General features: G+C 47.0%; 1 protein-coding gene across 2 annotated transcripts in view; it reads right to left on the bottom strand.

Moving 5' to 3' along the window:
* Positions 1-3,937: 3,937 nt before the first annotated feature.
* ttl (tubulin tyrosine ligase) overlaps positions 3,938-11,893 on the bottom strand; it is a 43,742-nt gene continuing 35,786 nt past the window's right edge. For both annotated transcript variants that reach the window (XM_055636319.1, XM_055636318.1), the window contains 2 exons: positions 10,601-10,744; positions 3,938-5,757 (listed from right to left, as the gene is read on the bottom strand). In XM_055636319.1, the coding sequence (XP_055492294.1) occupies positions 5,637-5,757; positions 10,601-10,744 (265 nt within the window). In that variant the 3' untranslated portion in view covers positions 3,938-5,636. The remainder of the gene's footprint in view (positions 5,758-10,600; positions 10,745-11,893) is intronic.

The following is an 11,893-nucleotide window of genomic DNA, read 5'->3' as shown; positions in this document are numbered from 1 at the left end:
TACACCACACACACACACTGCATACACCCACACACACACACTGCATACACCACACACACACACACACACTGCATACACCACACACACACACACTGCATACACCACACACACATACACTGCATACACCACCCACACACACACACACTGCATACACCACACACACACACACTGCATACACCACACACACACACACACAGCATACACACCACACACACACACTGCATACACCACACACACATACATACAACATACACCACACACACATACAGCATACACCACACACACACACTGCATACACCACACACACATACATACAACATACACCACACACACACATACACTGCATACACCACACACACACACACACTGCATACACCACACACACACATACAGCATACACCACACACACACACTGCATACACCACACACACACACTGCATACACCACACACACACACACTGCATACACCACACACACTGCATACACCACACACACACACTGCATACACCACACACACACACACACACACACCACACACCGCCCACACACACACACTGCATACACCACACACACACTGCATACACCACACACACACACACACACACTGCATACACCACACACCACACACACACTGCATACACCACCCACACACACACACACACCATACACCACTCACACACACTGCATACACCACACACACATACATACAACATACACCACACACACTGCATACAGCATACACCACACACACACACTGCATACACCACCCACACACACACACATGCATACACCACACACACACTGCATACACCACACACACACACACATACATACAGCATACACACACACACACACACTGCATACACCACACACACACACACACACACTGCATACACCACACACACACACACACTGCATCCACCACACACACACACACACACTGCATACATCACACACACACACACTGCATACCACCACCCACACACACACACACTGCATACAACACACACACTGCATGAAACCCACACACACACACACACACACACTGCTGATCGAACATGGTCTCTGGCGGGGTAAGGAAGCAACTCTGCTCTGCCAGTTAGCCGTGCCTGATCTATATCTCCCTCTCAACCCCATTCTCCCCATAAACTTTGACGTCCTTGCTCATCAAGAACCTGTCAATCTCCGCTTTAAAAATACCCAACGTCGAGGCCGTCTGTGGCAATGAATTCCACACCTCCTCATCTCCATTCGAAAGATGTCCTATTCTTCTGAGGCTATTCCCTCTGGTCTAGTCTCTCCCATTACCCGAAGCGTCCTTTCCACATCCGCTCTATTCAAGCCTTCGGTAAGTTCCAATCAGACCCCTCCCTCATTCCTCTAAACACCAGTGAGTCTAGGCCCAGTGCCGTCAAACGCTCATCATACGTCAACCAAAATCATCCCTGAGATCATCCTCGTAAACCTCCTCTGGACCCTCTCCAATCCTTCCTGTGATATGGGGCCCAAAAAGTTCCAAATGCGGACTGACCAGCGCCTCATAGAGCCTTTTGTATTCTAGTCCTCCCGAAATATATGCTAGCATTACATTTGTCTTCCCTAATACTAATTCAACCGGCAAATAATCCTTTTGGGAATCCTGCACATGCACTCCCCAAGTCCCTTCGCACCTTTGATTCCTGAACCCCCTCCCCATTTAGTAAATATAGTTTAGTTTAGTTTTGAGATACAGCACAGAAACAGGCCCTTCGGCCCACCGGGTCCGCGCCAACCAGCGATCCCCGCACATTAACACCATCCTACACTCTAGGGACAATTTTTACATTTACACCAAGCCAATTAACCTACAAACTTGTACGTCTTTGGAATGTGGGAGGAAACCGAAGATCTCGGAGAAAACCCACGCAGATCACGGGGAGAACGTACAAACTCCGTACAGACAGCGCCCGTAGTCGGGATCGAAACTGGGTCTCCGGCGCCGCCTTCGCTGTAAGGCAGCAACTCTACCACGGCCCACCTTTAGTCTACACCTTTATTCCAACTACCAAAGTATACTTTGCTATGCTGTGTTCCATTGATCTGCTCTCTCCCAATCTGTCCAAGTCCTTCTGCAGACTCCCACCTTTATCAACACTACCTGCCCCTCCGCCTACCTACGTATCATCCGCAAACCTGGCCACAAAGTCATCAATTCCATCATCCAGATCATGAACATATCACGTGAAAAGTAACGGGCCCCAACACCAATCCCTGTGGAACATCTCTAGTCACTGGCAGCCAACCAGAAAAAGCCCCTCTTCCCACTCTTTGCCTTCTGCCTGGCAACCAACCTTCTCTCCTTGCCTCTAATACCATGGGCTCGTATCTTATTTAGCAGCCTCACGTGTGGCACTTTATCAAAAGCCTTCTGGAAATCCAAGTAAACAACATCTACTGACTCTTTGTCTATCAGGGCCCACCACAGCACTGAGTCTGCCTTGTTGACGGTACATAATGATCTACTCCTCACCGTTGATTCCGGTGACTGTGCAATCCTGCTCCTTCTCAACCTCAGTGCAGCATTTGATACAGTCGACCACACCATCCTAATTGACCGTCTCCGGTACGGGGTTGGTATTGATGGCACTGCCCTGAGCTGGTTCGTCTCCTACCTCAAAGGTAGGACTTTCTCTACTAATATAGGCAACTCTTTCTCCTCCCCAGCTGGCCTCTGCTGTGGAGTTCCACAAGGTTCCATCCTTGGCCCCATTCTCTTCTCCCTGTATATGCTCCCCTTATGACAAGTCATTCAAAGGCACGGCATTTCCTTCCATTGCCACGCAGACGATACCCAACTCTATCTCCCCCTGAAGCCCAACAACCGATCATATCTACTTAACCTTATCCATTGCCTCGAGGATATAAAGTGTTGGATGGCCCAGAACTTCCACCAACTAAACAAGAGTAAGTCTAAGGTCATCCTTCTCGGCCCCTCGGACTCAATCAAAATGATAGCAGGCAGCCTTGGAAGCCTTACCCCACTACTCAAACCTCACGTCAAAAACCTCGGCGTGATATTTGACTCGGCATTGAAATTTGACAAACAAGTCAATGCCGTGGTGAAAGCTAGCTACTTTCAGCTTCGGACGATAGCTAAAATAAAACAAATCCTCCAGTTTGATGACCTGGAAAAATCATCCACACGTTTATCTCGTCCTGCCTCGATTACTGCAACTCCCTTTACACTGGCATCAGCCAATCTTCCCTGTCCCGCCTGCCACTGGTCCAAAATGCCGCAGCGAAACAGAAGGTGCAAGGACCTGGCCAGACAGAGAAAAGTGGGAGATTGCAACCTTCACGTGGTCCGCCCTGTTTCGACAAATGCAATCAACCTGGCGTGCACAATCAAATAGAACAAGTTGTCCTACAACTTTAGGCTGTGCACGCCCAACGCAAGAAGCAGAGGAGAAACGAGACAGATTCTAAGGAACAACATTTAATTATGGTTCTCATCTGGCACGGTGGTGCAGTGATAGAGTTGCTGCCTTCCAGCGCCAGAGACCCGGGTTCGATCCTGACGACGGGTGCTGTTGGTACGGAGTTTGCACGCTCTCCCCGTGCCCTGGGTGCGTTTTCTAGCGGATCGCCGGTTTTCTCCCACATTCCAAAAACGTGCAGGTTTGTAGGCTAATTGGCTGGATAAAATTGTAAATTGTCCCTACTGTGTGTAGGATGGTGTTAGTGCACGTGGTGATCGCTGGTCGGCGCGGACTTAGTGGGCCGAAGGGCCTGTTTCCGTGCTCCATCTCTAAACTAAACTCTCCGTCAGCGTGGTGGGGTCCATTGGAAATCCAGGGGGGGAAATTGGATAAACACTACAGTGTAAATAAGTTGCCGAGCTCGCGGGCAAGAGTCATGGGCGAGACCTCAAAATAAAGGCACAAATGCAAACAAGAGATGGTTGGCAATTCTGTTTATTCCTCATGATTGTGTTTTAAGTTAGATACCAAGAAACATGCACTTATAGCAACATGTCATTATAATAATCTGTCCACTGTATGCAACAGTGGATGCCCATTGTACTGTAGAGAAATGATAGGGGAGAAACTCGAATTGAACTGCACCCTCTATAATAGCAATCGCATGATGATCAGCCCATTCAGTACTTCCGCTCACGTGGTTAACACTTTAGACAGGAACATGCCTCCATCTGCACCATTGAACAGAATCTTATTCTCAGATAGGAAGTGGAACTATAAATACTGAAGAAACAAAAGAGTTGACCTATAAACAGAGTGGAGCAATTGGCATGACACAATGAAATGATAGTGATCACCTGGATCAACAGGTGGTGGTATAAGATGCTGCCTGACCCGTTGCGTTACTCCAGTACTGTGTGTCTTACTCAACAGGTAATCAAAATGGCAGGTAAATAAACTAGAAAACTACATACATGAAAAAAAGTTCATAAAATATCTCACAAAAATATCAATTACTCTAAAACAGAGTGGCAGTTATGAATGCATATAATCAGGACAAATGCATTTAGTGCATGCTACCAGCTTATATTCTATTGACTACTGTTCATCAGCTTTGTATCGGCTTTCAGAAGGCAGAGGTGGAATGATTTGGAGTTTGTAGTAGTGCATTTCATCCTGCAGAGCTCCAAACGCAAAGAACAACGACAATAACCTGGAAACAAAGACAACAACAAAACATTTCCTTTCCCTTCCTAAAGTTGACTTAGAATTCCACTCATGATAGGTCATGTGATAGGAGCAGAATTAGGCCATTTGGCCCATCAAGTCTACTCCGCCATTCAATCATGGCTGATCAATCTCTCCCTCCTAACCCCATCCTCCTGCCTTCTCCCCATCACCCCTGAGGTACGTTTGAGATTCTTCTATCCCAACTCCTCTCAAAGGATCAAGTATTTGCGAAGAGAGTTAAAAAAAAACCAAAAACAATGCAAGCAGAACTCCTCGCCTTCAACGTGAGCTGCGTTTCAAAAAGCACCAGTGTAGATCATTTGAAAGGCAGCAGTGCATGGCTCTCAAGCATTCACACAGGGCAGAAACAGTACCACGCACATGGGGTGATGTGCATTCAGGAGTTGCTTTAGGCCATTCGTGGTCACAGTGATTTCCATTTCCGACAATCACTTTAACAATGATCACGGAAGAATTCGGCACGTTATGAGGGACGCAGACACTCGGCTAAATCTGCAGCCTTGATGCTGGAGTACCGTTATAGCACTTCAAGGGAACCAACAGGTCCAGGACAGTCATTCTAATCATGTAACCCAGAAGCAGATTATGTCAAGATAACCTACTGTGCAACGCCTGCTAATCATCTAAAGTAAAGAGCGCAAGAGCTTGTAACATTCTCACAGCGTTTGAAGCATCATGTACCAGGTACAGCAACTTCCATTGACAGGGACTTGATTGGAATTTGTCCAACAAAAGTCTTAAAGCCATAATAAGGTGTTGGTTTATACAAGTCATTAACCATAGATAAAAATGTCTTAGTTTCATAATTGCTCTTCCACCATGCCTGCACCAGGCTGGATAGAATCTCGCTACATGATTGGCAATGCAGCCTTGATACCGCTACATATATTGGAGTGTGAAATGAAAGGCGACTAGGACAACATTCTGTTAACTTCCTAACTTGATGAAGACAGACTGTGCGCTTGGCTTCTGTGTCATTTCACTCAATGGAAAGACGCAGGAAATGGCTACGTCCACGATTCCTTGACAAAGTTCGGCGTAGAGTTTCCTGAAAAAGGAAAAGAATGACAATTTATTTATTTTTTAAATCACAGTTGAGTATGGAGGCAACTCAAATCTCACTGCACCAACTGGTGCATGTGACAATAAATGTAACGAACTTGAACTTGGAGTACTACTAGTCAAATCTACCAAGTTCACTGAAAATAGAAAGATAAAATATTTTAGACACAAATGCTGGAGTAACTCAGCGGGACAGGCGGCATCTCTGGAGAAAAGGAATTGGCAAAAGTTTCGGGTCGAGACCCTTCTTCAGACTCTGGGGAAGTCTGAAGAAGGGTCTCGACCCGAAACGTCACCTATTCCTTCACTCCAGAGATGCTGCCTGTCCCGCTGAGTTACTCCAGCACTTGTGTCTATCTTTGGTTTAAACCAGCATCTGCAGTTCCTACACAAGATCAAGTACTTTTTTTTTAGGATTGGGGCAAAGAGACAGGAAAGACTAGGAGTTTGCAAATTATTTTTCCGATTTTAGAAACTGCATTTTTGCTCCATTCTTCATTTCTTTTCACTTTGAACATTGTTAGGATTTCCTCAACTCATGAAAGGCTTTGATCTCTCGATGTGAAATAAAGATGAATAATCATATGTTGATAGAATAGAACCATAGAAAATAGGTGCAGGAGTAGGCCATCCGGCCCTTCGAGCCTGCACCGCCATTCAATATGATCATGGCTGATCATCCAACTCAGTATCCCGTACCTGCCTTCTCTCCATACCCCCTGATCCCTTTAGCCACAAGGGCCACATCTAACTCCCTCTTAAATATAGCCAATGAACTGGCCTCAACTACCTCCTGTGGCAGAGAATTCCACAGATTCACCAATCTCTGTGTGAAAAATATTTTTCTCATCTCGGTCCTAAAAGATTTCCCCCTTACCCTTAAACTGTGACCCCTTGTTCTGGACTTCCCCAACATCGGGAACAATCTTCCTGCATCTAGCCTGTCCAACCCCTTAAGAATTTTGTAAGTTTCTATAAGATCCCCCCTCAATCTTCTAAATTCTAGCGAGTACAAGCCGAGTCTATCCAGTCTTTCTTCATATGAAAGTCCTGACATCCCAGGAATCAGTCTGGTGAACCTTCTCTGTACTCCCTCTATGGCAAGAATGTATTTCCTCAGATTAGGATGAGCGGTTCGGAGTTCGGAGCGGGAGGAGCTGTGGTGGCGCGCTGCTGCGACCCGACCCCGGAGATTCGGAGGCTCACCGCAGGTCTGGTAGACGGTGACATCGGGAGCCCGCGGGTCCCTGCTGGGAGACCGCTTTTCGGGGCTTCCGCAATGGCGACGTCTCCCGCCCGAGTTGCGGGGTTGAAGATTACCTGGAGCGGGGCCTTACATCATCGCCCGGCGCAGCCTTAATGACCGCGGACACTTACCATTGCCGGTTAATTTAGAGGATATTAAGAAGTCACCTTTCAAAAATTATGAACAGCATGGAAAATGGCCATCGAGCTCAAATGATTTGGGTGTTGAGTTCCATCCAAGTCTCCACCTACTCATCTATAATGAAACAGTCAGTCATCTTCTGGGGCCCATGCAGGTTTGTGGGTTGATTGGCTTCTGTAGGTTGCCCTGGTGTGTTGGATGGGACAGTGGGACAGTATCGAGCGGTGTGCGGGAGGTTGATGGCCAGAGTGGACGTGGTGGATTCGGTGGGCTGAAGGTCTCGTTTCCACGCTGTATCTCTACTTCTAAGCTGCACTCTTAAAGAACAGTGCCCTCCATAGTGTTGGGCCAAAGCCCCATCGTTTATTTATTTGCCCCTGTACTCCACAATTTCAGATTTGTAATAGAAAAAAATCACATGTGGTTAAAGTGCACATTGTCAGATTTTAATAAAGGCCATTTTTAAACATTTTGGTTTCACCATGTAGAAATTACAGCAGTGTTTATACATAGTCCCCCCATTTCAGGGCACCATAATGTTTGGGGCACAGCAATGTCATGTAAATGAAAGTAGTCATGTTTGGTATTTTGTTGCATATCCTGTGCATGCAATGACTGCTTGAAGTCTGCGATTCATGGACATCACCAGTTGCTGGGTGTCTTACGACTGCACACCTGTACATGGTACTAACACCATCATCAAGTATGCAGATGATACAACGGTGATTGGCCTCATCAGCAACAACGATGAGTCGGCCTACAGGGAGGAGGTCCAGCTCCTGGCAGCATGGTGCACTGACAACAACCTGGCCCTTAACTCCAAGAAGACCAAGGAGCTCATTGGAGACTTGAGGAAGTCTAGGGGCCCCCATCCACATTAACGGGACGGAGGTGGAACGTGTTTCTAGCTTCAGGTTCCTGGGAGTCAACATCTCCAATGACCTCTCTTGGACCCACAATACCTCAACTCTGATCAAGAAGGCTCATCAGCGTCTCTTCTTCCTGAGGAGACTGAAGAAGGTCCATCTGTCTCCTCAGATCCTGGTGAACTTCTACCGCTGCACCATCGAGAGCATCCTGACCAACTGCATCACAGTATGGTATGGCTACTGCTCTGTCTCCGACCGGAAAGCTCTGCAGAGGGTGGTGAAAATTGCCCAACGCATCTCCGGTTCCTCGCTCCCCTCCATTGAGTCTGTCCATAGCAAGCGTTGTCTGCGGAGGGCGCTCAGCATCGCCAAGGACTGCTCTCACCCCAAACATGGACTGTTTACCCTCCTACCATCCGGGAGGTGCTACAGGTCTCTCCATTGCCGGACCAGCATGTCCAGGAACAGCTTCTTCCCGGCGGCTGTCACTCTACTCAACAACGTACCTCGGTGACTGACAATCACCCTCCCCCAGACACTCCTCCCACAGGAAAAAACATTGGCTGTATGCATGTAAATAGATTTATTTATTGAAATCATATTCTATGTCGCTCTTCCAGGGAGATGCTAACTGCATTTCGTTGTCTCTGTACTGTACAGTGACAATGACAATTAAAGTTGAATCTGAATCTTCTCTGGTGATGTATTGTAAGATGGCTGCCTGTATTGTAGCCATCTATAGCTAATGCTTGTTTTGGGGACTAGTCCCCTTCAGTTTTCTCTTCAGCATATAAAAGGCATGCTCAATTGGGTTCAGATCGGGTGATTGGCCACTCAAGGATTGACCATTTTTTAGCTTTGAAAAACTCCTTTGTTGCTTTAGCAGGATGTTTGGGATCATTGTCTTGCTGTAGAATGAACCGCTGGCCAATGGGTTTTGAGGCATTTGTTTGAACCTGAGCAGATAGGATGTGTCTATACACTTCAGAATTCATTATGCTACTACCATCAGCAGTTGTATCATCAATGAAGATAAGTGAGCCAGTACCTTCAGCAGCCAGACATGCCCAGGCCATAACACCCCCACCACCGTGTTTCACAGATGAGGTGGTATGGTTTGGATCATGGGTAGTTCCTTCTCTCCTCCATACTTTGTTCTTGCCATCACTCTCATATGTTAATCTTCGTCTCACCTGTCCACAAGACCTTTTTCAAGAACTGTGGTTGCTCTTTTAAGTACTTCTTGGCAAACTGTAACCTGGCCATCCTATTTTTGTGGCTAACTAGTGGTTTGCATCTTGCAGTGTAGCCTCTGTATTTCTGTTCATGAAGTCTTCTGCGGACAGTGGTCATTGACAAATCCACACCTGACTCCTGAAGAGTGTTTCTGATCTGCCAGACAGGTGTTTGGAGATTTCCCTTTATTATAGAGAGAATTCTTCTGTCATCAGCTGTGGAGGTCTTCCTTGGTCTGCCAGTCCCTTTGCGATTAGTAAGCTCACCAGTGCTCTCCTTCTTCTTAATGACGTTCCAAAGTTGATTTTGGTAAGCCTAAGGTTTGGCTGATGTCTCGAAGAGTTTTATTCTTGTTTCTCAGTCTCATAATGGCTTCTTTGACTTTCATTGGCACAACTTTGGTCCTCATGTTGATAAACAGCAATAAAAGTTTCCAAAGGTGATGGAAAGACTGGAGGAAAGACTAGGTGCTGAGACTCTCTTATACCTGCATAAAGGAGGCAATTAAACACACCTGAGCAATTACAAACGCATGAGAAGCCATGTGTCCCAAACATTATGGTGCCCTGAAATGGGGGGGATTATGTATAAACACAGCTGTAATTTCTACATGGTGAAACCAAAATGTATAAAAATACCCTTTAATAAAATCTGACAATGTGCACTTTAACCACATGTGATTTTTGCTATTACAAATCTCAAATTGTGGAGTAGAGAGGCAAATAAATAAATGATGGGTCTTTGTCCCAAACATTATGGAGAGTACTGTATAATCCACAGTTCTGGCCGCCCAGTTCAAGTAAAGGTGTCAATGAGCTGGAAAGGCTGCCACTGGAGGTGGCACTGTGGCGGATTTGCTGCCTCATAGCATCGGAGACCAGAGTTTGGCCCTGACTACGGGTGCTTTCTGTACGGAGTTTGTACGTTCTAAATGGGAGGTTTCTCCACGGTGTTCTGGCTTCCTCCCACATTCCAAAGACGTGCAGGTTTGCAGGTCAATTGGCTTTGAGGTTGAGATTGTCCCTAGTGTGTGGGATAGAACTAGGGTGCAGGTGATTGTTGGTCAGCATGGACTCAGTGGACTGAAGGGCCTGTTTCTACTCCGTACCTCTAAACTAATCTATTTTTTAAAAAATGGCAACGTGTCATCGTCATTTGATATGTTCTATGGGCAATCCAAAGTTACTGAGGGGCTTTCATAATGATGTAGAGAACAGATTCCGTTGTTCAAAGCTCAGTATTGGATCGCTGCGGTACACATTAACTGAGCCAAGCCATATTCTGAGCAGTAGAGTGACTGCAGGGAACCATGTTTCAGGAAGGAATTGCTAACTTACTGGGCACATGCTGGGGCTCCATTCACTTCAATCAGCCAGACTTTGAGATCTTCATCAACCATGAAGTCAAATCCAAACAGTTGAAAGCTGTGGTATGGGAGAAGCTTTGTGCCAATTGCACATTCGATGCTCATTAGACAGCTCCTAAAAATTAAAATGAAATAAAATAAAACATAGCGATTTTAGCACTCACAAGATACACCATAAAAAAGGAAAAACACACGTTCTATTGAATCCCCACCCCCTAGTAGAGCTGCAGCTTGACAGTGCCAGAGACCCGGGTTCCATCCTGACTAGGGTTTGCAAACTTCCTCACTCCCAAATAAGGGACAAAATACGGGACAAATTCCCGACGGCAATTCGTTGACCGACTGGGCTGTGTCTGGGTGAATGATGAGTTGTCTCGGGTGCTGGACTGTACACAAAGCCCAGCCGGCGGGCCAGCTGAGGAGTTTTGGCCCGGGCCGCGCAACGTCACGCGCAAAGTCCGCGCCCCATCCAACTCATGGACCGATGAGCGGCCATGAGAAGGAGGGGTGGTGGTGTCGGCGAAGGTCCGAAGGTCGGACAGCTGGCCGGGCTGCCGACCGACGGGGCCACGGGCGAGGCGCTGCTGCTGCTGCTGCACTCCATGGGCTGCACTACGTCGGGACGGGTGAGGCGGGGCCGGACGCGGCGCTCCGACCCGACAGTCCCCTCGACCCGAGTAGTAGCGGTCAAACACGGGACAAGGGGCGGTCCCATACGGGGCAAACCAATTTAGCCCAATATACGAAATGTCGGGACAGTTGACAACCCTAATCCTGACCACGGGAGCTGTTTGGGTAAAGTTTGCACGTTCTCCCTTGTGTGGGTTTCCTCCAGGTGCTCCGGTTCCCTCTCAAATCTCAAAGACATGCTGGCTTGTAGGTTAATTAGCCCAGAATGTGTGTAGGAAGTGGATGAAGAAAGTGAGATAAGGTGGGACTAGTACAAAATGGTAATCGATAGTTTACGTAGACTCAGTGGACAGATGGGCCTGTTTACTTGCAGTGTCTATCAATTAATCCCTTTATGCCTTATGTTTTAGTTCAGATGTTATATTTACACCCTTATCTTTAGTTTAATTTAGAGATACAGCACAGAAACAGGCCCTTCGACACACCGAATCTCTGCTGACCAACAATGCCCTGTACACTAATTCGACCCTACACGAATAAGGGTCAACTTACAAACGGCAGTTAATCTGCACGTCTTTGGAATGTGGGTGGAAACCGAATTACCCGGAAAAGCTCACGCGATCACGGGGAGAAC

This window comes from Leucoraja erinacea, chromosome 5 (assembly GCF_028641065.1).
Source record: "Leucoraja erinacea ecotype New England chromosome 5, Leri_hhj_1, whole genome shotgun sequence".
Lineage (NCBI taxonomy): Eukaryota > Metazoa > Chordata > Chondrichthyes > Rajiformes > Rajidae > Leucoraja > Leucoraja erinaceus.
The sequence above is the reverse complement of the archived record's forward strand: the minus strand, read 5'-3'. Positions and strand labels throughout refer to the sequence as shown.